This window comes from Malaclemys terrapin, chromosome 3, assembly GCF_027887155.1.
Source record: "Malaclemys terrapin pileata isolate rMalTer1 chromosome 3, rMalTer1.hap1, whole genome shotgun sequence".
Classification (NCBI taxonomy): Eukaryota; Metazoa; Chordata; order Testudines; family Emydidae; genus Malaclemys; species Malaclemys terrapin.
Window position 1 is genome coordinate 132,745,541 of NC_071507.1, and position 21,786 is coordinate 132,767,326.

General features: G+C 38.7%; 1 protein-coding gene across 1 annotated transcript in view; it reads left to right on the plus strand.

Annotated features, from left to right (window-relative positions):
• ASCC3 (activating signal cointegrator 1 complex subunit 3) overlaps window positions 1-21,786 on the plus strand; it is a 508,554-nt gene that overhangs the window by 282,161 nt on the left and 204,607 nt on the right. Inside the window, exon 14 of the mRNA XM_054023229.1 lies at window positions 9,166-9,300. Coding sequence (XP_053879204.1) covers window positions 9,166-9,300 — 135 coding nt within the window. The remainder of the gene's footprint in view (window positions 1-9,165; window positions 9,301-21,786) is intronic.

Below are 21,786 nucleotides of genomic sequence, written 5' to 3' on the forward strand. Positions count from 1 at the left end.
TATTACAAATGCTCTTGCACATGTTGGGGGTGCTGAGGAGTGGTAACACTACTCTACAGCCAAAATTCTTCTGAAATAAATGTAGTCAAACTTTACTAATTCTGGGTCACTGAAAACGAAAATGATGCTTAAAATTGTTGATTGGCTCTAGTTTTCAAGATAAGCTATTTGGTCAGTATATACAACCCTTGACTTGGGAATGGCGGAGGATAAGTGAGTTATAAAGGGAAGGGATCTCAATTTAAACCAGAAATGACTAAAATATATCTTTGACTGGCTCTATGAATAAATCTATGACTGGGTTTGGACAGTACTTACTTTTTAGGCAAAACAATGAATGACGCAATCTGAAGCTGGTATTGCGTCATACATGATATGAATTGCATCATGTTATTCCTAGAAGTCATGGATGATGCAATCATAACGAAGCTTATATCACTCTGCTGAACAAATTGCCCTATATCAGCTCTAGAAATCATACAGTGTTGTGCTCTCTTATTTGTCAGTGTTTGATTTTGCAAAGGGACACGTTTCTGTTTAGCCAAAGTGAGCAGAGATGCCTCGTACTTCTGTGAACAGTGCAGATAACTTCTGCTATGTTTGTGGTGAAGTGACTTTTGCATCACAAAAGCGCAGTATAACCACTATGGTTAAGAAAGCCTATCACCTTTATTTTGGCTGCAAAATTGGAGATCAGGACAAGAAGTAGGCCCCACACATATGCTGCAACAATTGTGCAACAAATCTTTGACAGTGGTTGAACAGGAAAAGGAAATCTATGCCTTTTGCAGTGCCAATGATTTGGAGAGAGCCAACAGATCATACCAGCAATTGTTACTTCTGCATGGTGCCTCCAGTTGGGAAAGGTGTGTCAAAGAAGAAAAAGTGGACTGTGCTTTATCCAAACATTCCATCAGCTATACGCCCAGTACCCCACGGAGAAGGACTGCCGGTTCCTGATGCACCAGAATCATTCTCACTTGAGTCAGACGAGGAAGAGGATGAAACTTCTGGTCCTGAACCATCAATGTCACAGGACCCACATTTTCTCCCATCCTCCTCCTCTGAATCACACCTCCTAACACAAGGTGAACTGAATGACCTTGTCAGGGATTTGGAACTACCCAAGAGTAAGGCAGAGCTGTTGGGCTCCAGACTACAGCAGTGGAATCTCCTGGCAGGTGATGTTAGGGTTTCCATGTTCCGGGACCGTCAGAAGGATCTTGTCCCATTCTTCTTCATGGAAGGTGATCTTGTAGCCTGCAACAACATTGATGGTGTTATGGCAGCCCTCAACATCATTCACGATCCAAATGAGTGGAGACTGTTCATTGATTCATCGAAGATGAGTCTTAAAGTTGTTTTACTGCATAATGGCAATGTTTTGCCATCAATTCCAGTTGGTCATGCAGTCCATATGAAGGAAACCTATGACAACATGAAACAACTTTTGAGGTGCATAAACTATGACCAACATCAGTGGCAGCTTTGTGGCGTTTTGAAGGTTGTTGCTCTCTTGCTTGGTCTGCAGACTGGATACACAAAGTACTGCTGTTTTCTCTGTGAATGGGATAGTCGTGCAAGAGATTCCCACTACATCAAGAAAGATTGGCCACTCCGACAGTCATTGGAGCCTGGGAGGAAAAGTGTTCAGCATCCACCACGTGTTGAATCAACGAAGATTTTGTTACCACCCTTACACATCAAGCTGGGTCTGATGAAGACCTTCGTCAAGGCCATTGACAAAACACAAGCAGCTTTCAAGTACCTCCGTGGAAACTTTCCAAGGTTAAGTGAAGCTAAGATAAAGGAAGGTGTCTTTGTTGGTCCTCAGATTCGTGAACTTCTTCGAGATGATGCATTTGACCGTGCACTGCGTGGCAAGGAAAAGACGGCATGGAAAGCCTTCCAGTTAGTGGCAATAAATTTTCTCGGAAACAACAAGGCAGACAACTACAGGTTGTTGGTGGAAAACCTCCTCAAGGCATACAAAAGCCTTGGTTGCAACATGTCACTAAAGATACATTTTTTGCACTCTCCTCTCGACTTTTTTCCACCGAACTGCGGAGCAGTGAGCAACGAGCACGGTGAGCGATTTCACCAGGACATTGCAACAATGGAGAAACGCTATCAGGGCAAATGGAGCCCATCAATACTTGCAGACTATTGCTGGACAGTGACGAGAGCTGCTCCATTTAATGAATACAAGAGACAAGCCAAGAAGCGCTGAGTAGACACTGAATAGGACTAAACTATGTACGTAATAGTTTTTTGCCTCTTGTTTCATAATAAATTTTATTTATATAACCCTTTTGCTGATTTTTAAAGTGTTACATAAACAGGACAGGTGAAATATTATCATGTAAAGCAACCATAAACACATGAAAAGACCTAGGTTTACAATTTATGATTAAAACTCTACACAATATACATAGACATAAAATGTAAAAACTTAACTATCTTAGAAACAGCCAATTTTAATTGTCATATTTGAATTCAGCACATCAAAATACATAATAAATAGCACATTTTATCTCTGAAGCAGATGACTTCTCAAAAATTGTAGACCAGTGTAATTTGACACTTGCTAATTTACAATTTTCAATCAATTAGCCTGTGTGATCAGTTTTTGTCTACTCTTACTTTAACATCTATAGTCTTACACTACACCCACCACTTAAGTTTGAGGGTGGATGGGACTTTCACTTTAGTACAATTAGAGTAGATGAAGCTAAAACACATATTGAGTTCATGTGGCTTTCATTCCTATTTTAACTCGTTTCAGCTTCAGGTTAATTTTTATGCTTAGATTTGCTCATAAAACTAAGACTGCTAGTAACTAGGCAATCTACTCTGACCTACTCAATAACTGTACTTTCACTTGAGGCTAGAGAGTATAATTTGTCAAAGTATTTTCTTTAGTTTAAACAGATATGCTACAGGAAATATCATACCAGTCTTCAAAGTCTTACCTATATATATATAGGTGGGAATTGGTCCTGCTTTAAGCAGGGGGTTGGACTAGATGACCTCTTGAGGTCCCTTCCAACTCTGATATTCTATGATTCTATGATTCTATGATATATATAAAATAAAAATAGGTAAGACTTTGATAGAAATAGATATAATAATGTGTGTTTGTGTCCTATTTTTAAATAATCAAATACCAAAAGAACTTGTAAACAACAAAGGGCATGGTGTACCAGGTCCCCTAGTTCTGCGTCATCTCTCACTTATTTGTTTGACTTATGGCTACATCCAACTTGATTTCCTGCTGCTGCTTTGATGTGTGAAGGTTACCACAGTATTATACCCAAATCATATTTGGGAAAGTGTGTTTTGTGTAGTTTGTTCGAAGATCCCTCTCTCTTCTTATTTTATTAAAACTAGCACAAATGGCAGGTCCTGGTTAATTACGGGGTCTATTGGATTTAAATATATACTTGCTTACAGACTTGGGCTTGTTTTTGATATTCTTATCCAGGTGATGTCCCTTTCAAACTTTAAAGATTTCTTTCTTGAGCTTTCTCTTTCTCCTTTTCCTCAACAAAATAATTTTTGTTCTAAACCTGCCTTCGTGTCACAAACCTTGTAGCAATTTTAGGGATGAGGGGAAAACAAAGTCACAAAACAATTCGCTGGTTATTGGATTATGAGTTTACTAAAGATGGGAAGAACAAACCACGTGTTATCAATATCATGCCAAAGTATTCAGGAATATTTATTTTAATACACGTCAACTAAATAAATTCTAATGCTATATAAGTGTCATGTGGAAAACAACCTCTTTTGGTTTCGAGCTTGAAATAGGCCATTCCAAAATTGCTGCAAGAATGAACATTAAAACTGAGTCTGAAACAGATAAATTGTATGTAAAACTAGTGAACAGACCCATTTGGTGGTTAAATCATAAAACAGAAATATAGCTAAAGCATCTGTGACACTTTTTAAGCAACCAACATGAAAATGTCAAATACTGTTATATTTTCTTTTAATTTTAAAGCTCCTCTTCCCGCCCCCCCCAATTACTTGGCTTGAAGCTACAGTTCCTGTCCTGAAATAAGGCCTTATACCTACTTCAATTGCACTACTTCTCAGCTTTCAATGCTATCTTACCGAGATTATTTGCAGGTATTTTTGTCAGATCAGATTGGGTTGTTTCATTGTGTATATTCAGATGTTCATATTGCTTCTTTTAAATAAGGAAAATCAAGTACATTTTTAGATGTTCAAAACGTTGCAGTGTCTTAAAGTGAAGCCTGTCAACACACAAGCCTATGATATGAGATCTTGGTGTTTGTGGTGGGAGTGGTGAGGGACTGTACGAAATGGATCCTTTCATAAAAGGAAATTGTTGTTGTCCAGCTATGCTGGTAGGACAGAAGACACTGGATATGGTTTAATTAGGTCACAACTTTATTCTTAAATGCCTGAGACTACCCAGCAGATAAAAGTATACAGTGAAGGTAATTCATAATCATTTCAATATGTACCTGGGGGGCTTCCATGAGTCTTCCCTATCAACCATCCTGGTCCCCAGCCAACCCGCTGCTGGGACCTCACCATCCCCTGCCCTCAAATGTGTGTGGGGGGGAGCTTTTGGCCCCTGCCTTATCAGTCATAAGAACCCTTTTTCTCCTCAATTAAGCCTCCCCCCCCCCAAATTCCATTGTGGAGAAGGTGGGGGGGGGGGACTTCCCCTTGGCCAATCTGGCAGTGAGGGAAAAACTCCTTTCCAGCCCCCTGATAAAGGAGCAACTAGCACAATGCCCACAGTGGAGCCTGACAAAACCTGCTGTTTCGCCACTTCAGTGGGTAGGAGAATGGATGCTGCTCTGCCTAGTCCAGGTAAAAGAGGGCTTTTCCTGCCCTGGCATAGACCTATCTAGTCCTCTCTCTCTTCCAGTCACCTGGAAGTGGGGATGGGTCAGCATCCTCATGCTGACCTGCTCTGCAGCTGCATTAGAAAATCACTCCCTGGCTCTCCAGTCTTTAAAAGGGCGCACACCTTTTCCAACAAACCAGACAAGGGCCCTCACCGTTTAATGTGCTGCGAGATCATTTTAAGTTCTAACGTAGGTTTATCCAGGCTGTTCTAGAAAATAAATCACAAAATGATTAATTGACAAGTCATACTGAAATGATTAATGAAGATTTAGGGTCATGATCTGCTCGCTCTTACAACTCTGCATGTCTCCGATTTTGGAGAAATTTAAACAAGATTATGCCATTATGTGGCATGTAAACAACAGAAAATTGGTATGTGGCCATCAATGGCATTTACCACATCCAAGAATGTTTGTAGTTAAATGAAAGGGTATAATTTCAAAAGCATAATGCTATAAAGGATTATTATATAATCATAAAATAAACAACTAAAATAGTTAATTAAAATAAATGTATAATTGTCATCATGAAGCATGCATGACCAACCAAAATAACCACCATGTTATGCATGCCATCCCATCCCCTTATCGATCCTATGGTCTGACTTCACTTATCCATTTTTAAATTGTAAACTCTTTGAGACGGGGACTGTGTATTTCAACACATATAGCGTTGAATAAATCTTTAATAATAATACTCCTTCAAGAGACATTAATAATGTTTTGAGGTTTGGTCTTAAAGAATTAGGATGAAAGTTGTTCTCAAAGAATCAGGATAAACTTAATCTCCTTATTTTCAAGGGCAATTGAAACATTCTTCCTCCGAGTAAAGGAGGTAATACAGTGGGCAAAAGAAAGCAATATCATTAGCTTCAAGGGAGAATGGTCTAAAAATACCATAGGTACCAGAATAGGTAAAATACTGTTTTTCTAGTACTGTATTTGACCTACTGGATATAACACAAAATAAACTTCAAACTGTAAGAAGGAATGGTATACTGTGTTGAGTAGTATGAAGATATTTTTGCTTTGGATGTTATCCTCTAGCTATCAGCTCACTAGTATTTTGAGAGGAGAGATGTGATTTTTAGTTATTTAGCTATTTGAGGGAGGTGTTTGGATTTTTTGCAGAACAATCTGTTTGAGACTGAAAAGGAGTTAGTCACTTCCCCATATAACTTTTTTCAACATGTTTGGATCACATCAATTGAATATTTTTACAAACCTGTTCATTTTGTACATTTGGAGCCCATGAGTTTGCCATATAGATTAGATGGGTACATTTTTGAGTATTCCCCATACTATTAGGTACCATCTTGAAAAGCAGGGAGTTGGGGATCATCATAAATAATCATGTCACATGAGCTTTCTGTGCAATGCTATGGTTAAAAAGGGTTTATGCAATCCTTGAATATATAAAAAGTGGATTATCTAGAAGAAGTAGGGACTTGATCTTGCCTCTTTATGCGGCAATGGTAAGAGAGCTACTAAAATACTGAATCCACAGCTCAAGAAGGACATGGAAATATTAGGGTTCAGAGAGAGGCTACAAAATTGATTCAGGGGCTGGAAAACAAGCCTTACAACATGAGGTGGCTTAAGGAGCTCAAGTTATTCAGCTTATTGAACAGAAGATTGAGAGTTGACTTGATCACTATGTATAGGTCCTTACACAGGCAGAAAATAACTGACAGTGGAGAGGTTTCAAACTTGCTGACAAAGGTATAACTAGATCCAGTGGCTGGAAGTTGAACTTAGACAAATACAACCTTGAAATAAGACGTAGTTTTACAGCTGTGAGAGTAACTAAACACTGGAACAGCATATGGATGGTGGACTCACCATCACTTGGAGTCTATAAAATGAGATTAAATCATTAAAACATATACTTAAATCTAGGCTCTGGGCAAACATCTGCAGCCTGTGTGTGCGCGAGCCCTGGATGAGGAGGTTCAGCTGGATGGTCAGGGTGGTCCCGTCTGGCCTTGTAATCTGTGAAACTATTAATTCTCCTGTTCATTCCCTACCTTCATGGGGATAATATATAACCGTTGAGGGGGAGGATTTCAAAGGTATAAACTCAGTATAGAGTTTAATAGTCTGATATACAGGAGGTCAGACTAGATGAATGAATGGTCACTTCTCGCCTAAACTCTGTGAAACTATGAAACATACGTCTTTCTAGTTGTTGCAAGTTTGGAATTTGCATACTGATAAGTAAGATAATACTCTTACTTGCTCCAACTGTCTTGTAGCATTATATATTCTCTCACTAATTTTGCTTCATTTTAAAATGCCCCCCTTCTACCTAATGTATCTTTTGTATATATTACCTGAGTTGTTTTTGTAAAGCTATATATGTTGATGTCTTCAGCCTTTTAGCATTGTTATCCACTCATCTAATATTCAAGGTTAAGAATGTACAGTTTTGTATTATCTTACTCCTACTGTAGCCATAACAAAAAAAAAAATCTTGGATTAGCAACTCTTATGGATTCTACGAGATCTGGATAGTGAGAGAGTTCCTGATTGATGGTTTTAAGTAACTTTTTCTCTTGTTTTATAACAAAGCATATAAACATTTATTTTTCACCACTCCATTTCCACCCCAAATACAGTAACAGCAAACCCAGTAACATGAACCTTAACTTGTGATTTCATAATTTTTTAATGCGCTCAGTAAACTGCTTTTTTTCCATTGTCACCTTTCACAAAACAGTTGGTTCCATCTGCAGCCATTAATTAGCAAATATTTGGATCCAAAATTCAAATCAGCATCTTTGAATAATCTCATTTTAGATATCAGCCTTTCTTTGCTATTGAGTGTTCTGTTGAGGCCTTGATGAAATGCCAATCTGTATATGTTGTTACAAAGTAATTGAAAATTATTTTCTAGTTAAATTCTCAATATGCCTGGATGAAGCATTGTATCTATGAACTTCTGCTCCTATATTTTTCTTGTGACACCATCAAAGGTGTGCCTTTGTCATTTGAATTTTTTGACCAAAAGTTAGGAAATTACCATTTTTTCAGATTTTTCATAAATCCATCTGGTTTTCGAGTTTACAAATGAATGCGAAAATACAAAAGAGCTACATTCATGGGGGAAAAATTGAGATTTTAATCAAAATCTAGGATTGCACAGCAGTTTTCTTGATCTGTCACCATTTAAATATGCATTACAACAGGTAATCTTTCATTACATGAACACACAACATACATCTGGTACTACAAAATCCTACATGCCTATATTTAAAGTTATAGAAGATAGTTCAGTTCTTTTGTAATAATGTTGTATATGTTCTTCCCTGCCTATTGAGGTCACTTTACTTAGCGCATGATGATGAAATGTGTACACCCATTATGTTTCCATATCCCTCTTAATTTAGAATTTCCTGATAGCATGCTGAAAATTTCAAATTTGCTATTATGTGTATGTAGATGTTTGTGTATCTGTCTCTTGAAATTATAGTAAAGAAATTGCCATTAATTTACCAGTTTATTTAGTAATTTAATACAAAATATGCAGACAATGCATTTCACCAATCTAGGGTCTGAAAGATATTCTAAATTGTGATGGCACTGCAGCAACAGCTTCCAAAGAACTGTTCTGGCAGCAGTTGACCCTGGAGTATAGGCAGCATTTTGGCTACCCAATTTACTCACAAGAGCTCTTCCTATGTTGAGGGGTGTTTGAAGCCTCTCTTGTCACTTGGGATTCCTCTACTACTCGAAAGCTATGCTCAGGTAGCGAGTTAAGGCTCCATGTAAGGCTACATGTAAGGTTGTTTTGTGCAATGCAAAGTAGCCTTTAGTAGACATCAGGATTTGCTCCAGAAATTAGAAAAATCATCTTTTTTTTTTGGCTACATATAACAGTTGAGGAGGAGGTTTCCAAATGTATAAAGAACTGTTAAGCACCCAATTTACATTGGAAGTCAATGGAAGTTGGGCATCTAACCCTCTCATCTCCCTCTTAAACTTTCAGAGAAACCCTTCCTCTCTGTTTTTTAGGTATGCTGCTTAAAATAGGTAAACATTGCACTTGGTTGCTGTTTGAAATTGTTTTGATATTTTTGCAGGCTAATAAAGAAGGATTAGTATAAATTTAAATGGTTTTGCAGACGTATATGGGGTGAAGCATTTCTAATCTTTTTGTATTACTCTGTAAAATAGAGATGCAGTTATTTCAGCAGAAATAACTCCATTACCACGTGGAGAGTTTCATTATTTTATTAAGCATTTTGTTATTTATCAACAACTTTCTTTTTATCTTAAGGTGATGGTGTTTGTTCATGCTAGAAATTCCACTGTACGAACTGCCATGTCTCTTCGAGAGAAAGCAAAAAACAATGGTCATATTTGCTACTTTTTGCCAACCCAAGGACCTGATTATGGGCAAGCTGAAAAACAAGTAAGTGATGCATTAATTTGTGGCTGATAATCTTTAAAGCCCTGATTGTCTGGGCCTCAGCAACCTGAGAGACTGTTTCTCTAACCCAACTGTTCAGATAGACTTGGATTTTTCTAGCTAGATTTAGTTTCAGGACTTTTCAGTATTGAGGGATATTGCTCCATTTGCAGTTCACCAGAGCACAAATATGTTTGCCATCAGAGTGAAATGTAAGGTGTAATAATTTATCTTAGCATGCTATTTTGGTATTTCCTGGCATAATGGCTTGCAGAATTAGCTGTGACTTCAGTACTCTCCATTTTGGGTAGTGTTGTATTTGCATACTTTTTACATTTTGTTTGGATGCCAGGTCTATTGAAGGTCTGTGTGTTCATATACTGTATATGTGGAATATATTTTATCATAATAGTATGTGATTTTAATATAAGAATGTACATAATTATACAATTTTCATTTTCAAGTTTGAGACAGCTTGAGCTAACAGATGCTTGTTTTCTGTAGCATAGGTAAGATTTTCAAGAGAGCTCATTTTACAGATTTATATTGTCATCATTTGACATGTTTTTCTTAAGTAAAGTTGCATTTGAAGAGTTCAACAATGACATATGTGTTATATTATCCTGCGGTTATTTATTCTGTGTTGATTGCACTTCTCTAAAAATGGCAAATGCATCATCACTTTTGTCAGTGCTGGCATAATCTCAGTTTAATCCAGGTTGTCGTTAAAGCAGTATTTCAGATTGTTTTTAAAGAGGTGGTTTTTACATTTCCTGAATGCTTATCTTTTTGAATATGTGAAGTTGAAATGATTAGCTCATTAATATTTTTTGGCTTCAGATAGACTGCTATTTAAGGTTTACTTTTAATAAAAATGAGGACAACAATGCTAGGTAATATTTCCACAATAAAAGTTTATTTAGTATAAATGTCCCATACAATCTGGCATCAGTAGAGTGATATTGAAACCCTTCTGGCCTATATTTATATTGAACTGTTTCCTAATGAAGGCATATCCTTTTGGAATTTGATGTATATTACAAACACCAGGTAACTTCAGACTTCACCACCGCCACTGTTGTTGACCAGTGCAGTTAAAGGGAGACCAGTGAGTGGATTAAAGAACCATGGAGCAGGCAAGGCCAGGGAAAGGTATATGCAATATTTTTCACCCATTAATTAAAAACATTACACAGATCTGGCACTCTTTAAACCCAGAATGCTGCCATTCACGAAGTACTTGTAGGGCATTGTCCATAATATATACAAAGGGCATTGGCTCAGTCTACTCTAAACATTTAGATAGACATAGCTATGTCACTCAGGGGTGTGAAAAATTCACACCTCTGAGAGCATTAACTATGCCAACCTAACCCCTAGCTCAGTCGATGGAAGAAAGCTTCCACTGACCTAGGTCTGGTCTACACTTAAAAAGTAGATCAACCTTTGTCACTCAGAGCTGAGGAAAAAATTGCGCTCTGAGTGCCTTAATTAATTACGTAACCCCCACTGTAGATGCAGCTAGGTCAGTGAAAGAATTTTTCCATCCATCTAACTCTCACCTCTGAGAGAGGTGGATAAACTACGTTGACAGAAAAACTTTTTCCATCAACATAGCATCTACACTACACATCTACATTGTGCCGCGATAGCCTTTGTAATGTAAACATAGCTGTAGCTACTGCTGCTCAGGGACGTGGGATTCCTATAGTAATGGAAAAACTTATTCCAGCACTATGTGATGCATCTACCCTAAGGTGGTTACAGCTATATCCCGGTAACCCCCTTAGTGTAGACAAGCCCATTGTGTTTGTATGAGTAGGAACTTGTCCATCACACTTTCTTTGTGACCATTACATTTGTAGATAATAGGCAGTGGACACGACTATTACAGCAAAACTTTTGGAGGAGAAATGAGTTCATGGTAACGATGAATAAATTTGAAACAGCTTGGAGTTTGGTTCAGCTTGTCTAGGCACCAGATTTAGATGTTCATCTTAATCATTCATCTTAACTTCCAAAACTATGGGGGTTCCTCACGGCCGCTCAAAATGTAAAACTGCTCCAGCCCGCACATCTGCACCCATTCACACTGCATGACTTTCCCTCTAGGTCACCTGTTGGTGAGCCGCCAAACAGTGGCTGACTTGAGAGTCAGGGATGGGAAAACAATTTGAATCTTACAAGAGCAGTCTCTCTTCCCCAACCCTGCTTGATGTTAGCTGTACCATTAGACTATAGATGAACGCTGGTCAGGTTTCAGAAGTATGCATATGGCTCACAGGACAATAGTACTTTCAACAGTAATTGAATATTGACTAACTGAAAATATATACAGTACATTAAAAACTGACAATAACTCAATATCTCTGTAATAGCGATTGGTGCTTGTCTCTAGATCCCAAAGAAATCTTTTGAAAAAAGGGAAAACGTTTCCTAAAATATAATAAATAAAACTTAGGCAAAAGACTTTAAAAGTTTTTGTAAACTTTCTCATGCATTTAAATAATGACCTTGTTTCTATGTCAAGACAGTGTTTTCCTAAATGATTGTTAATTTATTATATATATATGATACTTACATTTTTGGTGATATAGTCTTAGATCACCAAATAATAATAATATTTAAGTTGTGTGAGTTTTCCCTTAGGAAATAACTTCCCTCTGCCACCCAATGTTAAATATCTGAAAATGAGGGACATGTTCATTAATTATATTTTTACATGTTTGATATACATGTAAATTAACCTCTGCCACTGAGATTATTCATAGCCTCCCTGTGGAGTGGAAATTTTGTGTTTTAGGCTCTATGCCAGGGGTAGGCAACCTATGGCACGTGTGCCGAAGGCAGCACGCTAGCTGATTTTTCAGTGGCACTCACACTGCCCGGGTCCTGGCCACCAGTCTTGGGGGCTCTGCATTTTAATTTAATTTTAAATGAAGCTTCTAAACATTTTGAAACCTTATTTACTTTACATACAACAATAGTTTAGTTATATATTATAGACTTCTAGAAAGAGACCTTCTAAAAACGTTAAAATGTATTACTGGCACGCAAAACCTTAAATTAGAGTGAATAAATGAAGACTCGGCACATCACTTCTGAAAGGCTGCCGACCCCTGCTCTGTGCCATAGTTCCATTTAAATAACCATCTTGTCTTTGAAGTGTCCTTTGAAAATTACTTTATATTGTGTTGAAGGATATATGGAGAGTTTTGTTCCGACCAGTAATTTTTAATGGTACTAAGGTGTTGTGGGTGTTCCATTCATATTTCTGAACGGCCAAGAATATCTTTACAGAGAATCTGTACTGGATTTTTTTTTTTAGTATGTTGTAGTTTACTGCCAGATTTGTAAGCGAGAACTATTTTATCCATAAAAGTTGACAGCATTATAAACAGACATGCTGAATATATTTCACAAAGTGAAATATGTAACACACTACAAAATTTAATTTCTGTTCCTAAGGTTTTGCTAATGTGCACAGAAGTTTAGAAATTAGTCCCAACTTTGAACTTTGTTTCCTGAACTATTTAAACTAGAAAATTATTCACGTGAAATTACTTAAGCCAAAAATGTATTTATCATGTATATATTGCTAAAAATTTATATTAATAGGCAGATTTTGTACTTTCATAATTTCCTGTCTGTGACCGGTTTTCTCTGTAATACCCCAAACTGATCTTGTGCTTTCTGTGGTTAGATTTGTACAGCAAAAGTCTTTTAGGAAATGTGAGGAGATAACTAGAATGGGTTTTTTTATGTTAAATTTTTAAAATATATTTAATAGATTATTTGCTTATGAAAGGTGACAGATTGGCAGCATTTGAAAATGGAGTTCATCAAACTGGACAGACAACAGATTAAAATTACTATTTATAGTGTTTAATCTACAAATATACTACATTAAAAGAACATTATTAAGGTTGCAAAGTCAAGCACTCAGAAGTTAGGAAATTCCAAAATTAAGGAATAAGCTTGCCTGTGCAACCTTGGTGTGCCCCCTGGTGCAGCTGTATTATGATACAGTCTTTAATTACATAATCATATTCTATTGTTTCCACAGGACTCCCTGCTTTCCCTCATCATGTCTCATGTCCTTGTCAGATCTCTTCCCTCTCCCCAGACTAATTCCTAGTCCCATTCTCCTTGCCCAAACAGTTCCAGCCTCCCCTCCCCCTTTTAGCTCCCAGTTCCAGCCTCTTCAACCCACCATTCCCTAGTTTCTCTTCCCCTCCAGGCTCCCCACAGCCCTTGGTCACCATTAGTAGGGTTGCCAGGCATCTGGTTTTTGACTGGAATGCCTGGTAGAAAAGGGACCCTGGTGGCTCCAGTCAGCACAGCTGACCGGGTCACTAAAAGTCTAGTTGGCCTCAATGGGGCAAGCAGACTCCATGCCCGGCTCCACGGGGCTCCTGAAAGTGGTGGCATGTCCATCTGGCTCCTAGGCAAAAGGGTGGCCGGGGGGCTCTGCGCGCTGCCCCCGCCCACAGGCACCACCCTGAGTGCTAGGTCCACAGTCTCCATTGGCCGGGAACCACAGCCAATGGGAGCTGCAGGGGTGACACCTGCGGACAGGGGCAGTGCACAGAGCCACCTGGCTGCCCCTCCGCTTAGGAGCCAGTGGGACATGCCAGTCACTTTCCGGGAGCTGCCACCACCAAGAGCTCGCACCCCAATCTCCCTCCTGCGCCCCAACCTCCTGCCCCAGCTCGGAACCCCCTCCAGTACTCAAACTCCCTCCCAGAGCCTGCACCCCCTCCCACACCCCAAACCCCTGCCCCAGCCCAGAGTCTCCTCCCACACCCTGAACCCCTCATTTCTTGCCCCACCCTAGAGCTCACAGCACCGGCCGCAGCCCTCATCCCCTTCTGCACCCCAAACCCCTCATCCCCAGCCCCACTCCGGAGCTATCACCCCCTCCCTCACCCCAACCCCCTGTCCGAGCCTGGTGAAAATGCGTGAGTGAGCAAGGGTGGGGAGGAGTAAGCGACGGAAGGAGGAGGGATGGAGTGAGTGGGGGGCGACGGCCTCAGGGAAGGGATTGGGGCAAGGGTGTTCAGTTGTCTGCAATTAGAAAGGTGGGAACTCTACTCACCAGACTCCTTGTCCCAATTTTCTTCTCCCCACCCCCATCCAATCTGGCTTTTGCCCCCTTTACATTCGAATCAGCTGGCTTCTTCCTCCTCCTCCACACTGCCTAGGGCATGAGCAGGAGGGTCACTAAAAGCACAGGAGAGACAGGTCCCTGCTCTCAGTTCCAGGGCCCAGTCCCAGCCCAGTTTCAAGCAATGGTTACAGGGAAAGTCCAGCTTTTCTCCCCTCTAGGCCTAGGCCGGAGGGATCATGTTCAGTTGCTCTGTTGGGATGGCACGTATGCAATTTGGTCTGCACTAGGGACTTAGAGGAGCTGAAGCCTGTGTGATGCCAGTCCTCTTGGCTGACAGTCCTCTTGGCTGACACACTAAGGTTTGAACGAGGGACCTCCAGAGCCAAACTGATGAGCTGCTACAAATTGAGCTAACAAGACAAGATTCTGTAGCTTGGGGCTGTAACAACTCATATCCTGTGTGGATCAGCACGTGCTCACCAGTGGTTACACACTCGTTTGGTCTCTGGGGATGGTGTATGCACAGTATGCACCACTAGGAATTACAAGAGGTATGAGCATGCTCAGTCAGGACAGAATCATCAGAAACCTTAGCTAATATTGAAGTCTCTGCTGCGAATATGCGAACTGTGATTTTTTTGAAAGCCTTATAACTGGGCCAAATTTTGGCAGGTTTTCACAGGGACAACAACAGGCACATGCCTTACACAAAAGCCACCCCCTCTGCCAAATTTCTGGCCCCTGCTCCAAAGCATGGAGGTGCTAAAGCTGTTCAGAGTAAAGGTCACCAGAATTTTTTTTTTAACATGGACAAAACATATTTTCCCCTTGTATAATAGAGTATAGCTTGTATAGTTCAGGACATGCAACTTTATTGTGAATGGAAGTTGGAAGATAATTTGCCAGGTTGAGGCATGCTCTATTCATTTGGCTGAGAATGCTCACTTGTGCACCCAATTCTGTAGCAATTTTTTCAGTGAAAATCATTGCTCTGTATTAGACCTCCCTCTACCTCCTTATTGTATAACCTGCTTCCTTTTTCAGTGATTAATATAGGAAAGTTAGAGACTAAACAGTTGGGGTTTTTTTATTTGGAATATGTAGTAGTGCAGATGGAGTCAATTGAGCTTGTACAGTCTGTTAAGGTGACCCCATGATATAAATTAACAGTGGTAGATTTAGATCAAAACATTTGTGAATGCTGATTAGAGTTAGGTGGTTGGTGTAGTGTCTGAAATAGCTCCTGTTCTCTCAGGGTATTTATCCATCATACTTAAATACAGAAGACACTGAAATAATTTGTGATAGCAAGTCCTCCTGCTGTTTCACTGTTTAGTTGTTCAATATGCATTTGTTTGGACTGAAACCAAACATCTGTTTTAAATCAAAACTTGAATTGTTTGAGGATTGCAGATCTTTATCTGTGCAAAAAGATTGTAGATAAGCTGATTTTGTTTTAAAAGATTTATATGAAAGTGCTTGTACATGAATTCGTTAATTTTTGTAATAAAGCAAAAAAATGTTCTTCATAGTGATTAAAAATCTGGGAAGTCCTTTTGTAATGTTTCATATAACCCTCTTATTTCATTGACTCTAAGGTAGCATAATTGTAGTAAGGAAAATATTTCTTTCTCTTGTCTTTTCTCTGAAGGCTTATAGAAACTGTACAATACAAAAAGTAATTGGTAAAATATATGAGTCGTATTATGAAGATTCATTTTACATATTGTAGTTTAACAAGACACTGTGGCTTTCATTTTACTACCTCAGCTTTTTGAGAAGGTAAATTAATAAAACAAATACCAAAATATGAAAGGAACTTTATCAAAATTCAGCTATTTTATTTTGGTGCTCAGTAAATTTCAATGGATGAGGCTGGGAATTCTCGGAAGTATGTAAAAACCTGTCACACAGTGACTATCATATTAAAGGTATTATTATCATCCTTGGAAATCTGTTTAAATATTTGCATGCAGTATTTCATTTTAAAGCTGTGTGATGAATACAGATTGTGACAGGAAGTGTCTAAACATGCAAAATAATATAAGTGGTCTAACAATATCAGGTGATTCTTTATTTTAGATAGTATTACCTACTATAAAAATGAGTAGCAGATTTGAAATATCTAAGTTTTACTATTAAGTTTATTATTGTATGATAAACAGCACTGTTAAATTTAGGAAGGAATTAATTTGTGAATTCATGCAAATATACAGTTGCTCTTTCAATTGTATGAATATGTCAAGACCCATCCTGCAACCATTACTCATGTAAATAATCCTTTCTCACATAAGTGTTTCCATTGAATTCATGTGAATAAGACCGGGTACTTAATGCAGATGTGGGCTGGTATGTTTCCAGATTATGAATATAATAAACAATAGCTGAAAAATGCAATGCATCACTTCTGCCATATTTTTGTGTGTGGCATTTACTGTAAAACATAAAGCAAAGCTTATTTATTTATTTAAGAAAACATACTGTAATTAGATAAATGGTTTAATAAAATATTCACGAACTTTATAATGTCTGTAGCTAATAATGAAATTAGTGAACACATTTTATGCTGTCCCAGATTCAAGTTCATTTCCATAATTGGCTCTTCTTTCTACTTATGCATATTAGTTTTTATTAGTAGACTAACAAGAACAGTACACATTTTTAATCTAATTTTAGGAAACTAAATTGTAAACCTTATGCAGATTTTTAGGTATAGGTGTTTCAGCTCATTGCCTTCATCTTCTTGGAATGGTCATTCCCACTGTTTGATGTACAACTTGTAGAAGAATTTGGAAATATATGTTAGTAAAACCATGTATGTTTTCCTTTCTCCAGTTGTTAAAAGAGGTGTTTTCAGAACCCAGAGAACACGTTTTACTGCCCTGTCATATTTGTTCTTCAGTAAATATAACTTGGATGTAGACGTAGCCATAGAATACAGTATAAACCACTGGTGTCAGCATGTAGGGTATGTGTAGCAACACACCACAGTGAAAAGCAAGCTGTGTCCATCCTGTGGTGTGTAGCTACACGTGAGTGAAAGGCTTCAGCAGCTCCGCACTATCAAGTTTTCCCTGATGCAATGAAAGTCTCCAGAAACAGTGAGTTGGTGGAGCCTTTCCTCATTGCTGAAGTCTTTCCCTGCAATGGGAAGTGAGGGAAGGAGGCAGCGGGATACTGCACTGCTAAAAATAGCAGTGTAGACAGGGGGTACGTCTATACTTACCTCCGGGTCCGGCGGTAAGCAATCGATCTTCTGGGATCGATTTATCGTGTCTTGTCTAGATGCGATAAATCGATCCCGGATCGATCCCGGAAGTGCTCGCCGTTGACGCCGGTACTCCTGCTCCGTGAGAGGAGTACGCGGAGTCGATGGGGGAGCCTGCCTGCCACGTGTGGACCGAGGTAAGTTCGAACTAAGGTACTTCGACTTCAGCTACGTTATTCACGTAGCTGAAGTTGCGTATCTTAGTTCGAAGTGGGGGGTTAGTGTGGACCAGCCCAGGGACTTACTGCATGGGTGAGTTAAGAGCCATTTAGAACATGTAGTCTGGTACATAACCACATACTTCAGGAATGTCTTTACTAGCCTAAGTTATACCTAGTGGATCTATGCCGCTATTTAAACCCATGCTAGGAGGGCTACCTATGTGTATATGCTACATGCTGCTGGAAGAGGCATGCAGTATAGAAGAACATAAGAATGTCCATACTGGGTCAGACCAATGGTCCATCTAGCCTAGTATCCTGTCTTCCGACAATGGACAATGCCAGGTGCCCCAGAGGGAATGAACAGAGCAGGTAATCATTAAGTGATCCATACTCTCTCTCACATCCCCAGATTCCTTTTTTAATTTAAAAAAAAAAGTGTGTCATATTAGCTATCCTCCAGTCATTTGGTACAGAAGCTGATTTAAATGGTTACAAACCACACAGTAGTTCTGCAATTTCACATTTGAGTTCCTTCAGAACTCTTGGGTGAATACCATCTGGCTCTGGTGACTTACTGCTGTTTAATTTATCAATTTGTTTAAAAACCTCCTCTAATGACACCTCAATCTGGAACAGTTCCTCAGATCTGTCACCTAAAAAGAAAGGCTCAGGTTTGGGAATCTCCCTCTCATCCTCAGTTGTGAAGACCGATGCAAAGAATTCATTTAGTTTCTCCGCAATGGCCTTATCATCCTTGAGTGCTCCTTTCTGTTAAGCTTGAATAGCATTATACAAAGCCATTGCTAGCTGTACGGTAATACGTTTGTTATGCCACGGTGTGCACATTTAATTGTTAGCACTGACCACAATCGCAGTTTTGCTTTTGCTCTTATTACAATGGATTGTTGGTCCTGTTTGAATCAATGCCTTACTGTTTTTAATATTTAGTGAGAGTTACATGTTGATTCTTTTTATCGGTACGTGTGCTTGTATGGCAGAAGAGGGGGTATAAACTACTACAGACACAGAGACGGGGGCGTCTGTGATCAAGTGAAAACTGAGTGTTTGTTAACTTAAAACAGAAGTAATACCCGCATCACTCATCTTCCAGTCTGGACCAAATAGGCATAGGTGAACCTTACTAAAGGATACCAACCGAGCCGGAATAAGTAGAGTCTATAGCATTTTGTACCCTTTGCCCTCCCCACCCTTTAAAACGCAAAAGCAGTCCCACTAATTCACTTAATTATCTCTCAAATGTTTTTAAATGATTAAGAAATGAATTTTTAGAGACCATTCATAAAATATTTTATATATGCCCATTTGTTTGACATAATTATTTCCATGCAAATTCTCATTTTATTTTTATTTTATTAATAACATCCAGCATTTGATGTTATTTAAAAATGATAAAATAAAATGGATTTGTATCCAAATACATTAGGCTGTATTAAATCTCAAATGTACAATGAATATTTGAAATTCCATATTTGTTTTATAATTATTACAATTTTCTTTTTAGTTTCAAAATTAAGGTATTTTAAAGTTCTTGCAGTCAAAATGGAAGTTAAGAGTATTTGACTTAAACATAACCCAGTAAAGACAGATGTTAGGTAATTAAGAAGGGGAACAAAGCTCTGACTTCACCAATGATCTGAAGCACGAAGCCAGAGATCATCAAGTTGGTGGGAAATCCTGGAGTCACGCTGAAATCTTTTCTTGTTATAGACATGCAGTGCCCCAATAGCAAGGAATTCTTCTTCAACTGCTTGTCCCAATGGGTATTCACTGTGGGTGTACATGCACTCCGGGTGCCCAACTTCGGAAATTCTTCAGCAGCAGTATCCTTAAATGGTTTAGTGAAAATCAGTATACTATCCCAAAAGATAGGAGATTTCTGTCAATAAAGCTGTCGGATGAATAAAAAAATATAATTTTAGAGACTTTATGATGAAATTATACTATGAGAGCAAATCCCATTTGAAAACTTAGCATTAGCCATTCTGTTTTATGAAAGGAGATTACTGCTCTTACCACATGATCCAAATATTTCTATCTTCTTTTCTGGGTAACTTTAGAGTTAAGGGGCTGTTGAACTTTGTTGAATCTTGACATTTGTTATAAATATATTCCATTTAATACCTACTATTTTTCTAAGGCACTTGCTTTTGTATGTATTTAGACATCTGTGCATACTTTTGGTGGGTTTCCAGCTTTCCCATCCAGATGTTAAAATGAAAATAACATTCAGTTGAAGATTCATAGTTTGGTCTTTAAATTGTAGATTTTCAATGACCACATCTTATTTAAGCTAGTAAATGCAGCTGCTGCCGTGCCAGTTCGTGACATTGTGCTCACCGCAACTGAATGTGGTTGGTCTTTCTGGGTGACAGAAAAAAAAGGGGTTGGGGCTCTTTTAGAGGGTCCCTACTGCATTTGGGTTATGAGTGAAGGGAATGGGGTACTTAGCAGAGCAGAGTTGAGGGGGGAACAGGAAGTGGTTGGACCACGTGGGTGGGAAATTGGCAGACCTCATTTGTCTTACATAGAGCTGTGCAAATTTATACTGTTAGAGAAGTTGGCTTTATATGGTCACATTGCTCAACAAGGTCTGCAGTTGGTTAATGCTAAATTAGGAGATGTTGTGGTGCGGTTCTGTCACCCTTGGAGTGTTCGCTTGCACTTCATGTTGCTGCTATCTCCATCTTCAATGCTTTCTGCAGGCTGCCTGCCTCTGACTCTAGATCTTCTGTAGCTCAGTTCTCCAGCCAAGCCACCAAGTTCAAACTTCTTCTGGAATATCACAGACAAGACCAAATGAATCTGGATACTTCTCCTGCCCCTTTGGGCTACTGAAGCCCCTTCCTCATACTTACACCAACACTGCGGGAGCCTACACTCCCCCTGTAGTGTGCTACCCACATTATCTCAAGCTGTTACTCTAACGCTAGGCTTCTCTCAGCCAGAGACCTGTCTCTTCTGGAATCTCTCCCTCAACTGAGCTTCTTAAGGTTTAGTTCCGCTGCCTCTGGCAGGGAGCCAGTTAGCTACCACTCTCCCCAGGTGCAAAGTATGACTAATTAGGTGCATTTTCTATCTTTCCAGGTGGTAGGGGGTAAGCCCCATCACAGATGTTTATATTTCAACAAATTGCAATTTAGTACATTAAAGATATTAATCTAATTACTACCTGATAGCAGCAGTGTGCTGTATAAGTTAGAACCAATCTGTTAACAAACAGCAAGTCTTTACTAAGAGGAAATAATATTTTCCTCAATGACCATTTGCCTCTGAAGTTACTCAGTTGTTCCTTCATTAGTAAAAATTTAATGACATTTTCACTGCCCTGGGAGACAAAGGAGGAAGAAAAGAAGCTTTGGTGTGCTGAAGTATGGGGAAAACTTCTATTTTTGCTCTTTATTTAAAGTTTTAACTAACACTTAAGAAAATAATAAAACATATATCATAATACAATATATGCGCAAAACAATGTGTCAAAGACATCACTCAAATATAAACTTGTTCCGAAGTGCAAGAGTTTAATGCTTCTAGTAGCCTTAGTACATTTTCACCTCTGCACTTTGGTATTTTAAATGCCAAGTTTTAGCTGGATATGAAGTTGTAATGAATTCTGTCATTTCATAGTGGTTTTAAAAAAAAGTGTTCTCTCTCAGGATGAGTGAAAATGGAAAATAAGGATTTTCTTTATAATCTTTTCACTTTGCTGAATGAGAAAGAGTTAGCAACATACTTTTGGAAACTTAGAATTGTTTAATTTGAGGCTGAGTGAACAGATCAGCAAAGAAAAGCTTCAGCTTGATGATAATATATTTAATTGTTTGTTTTAAGAAGGGTTGTTTTTATTTTGCTTCGTAACTACTTATCTAAGTTTACTACTGTATATTCTATAATGTGCTATTGAAAAAAACATTTCAAAGCTGAATAAA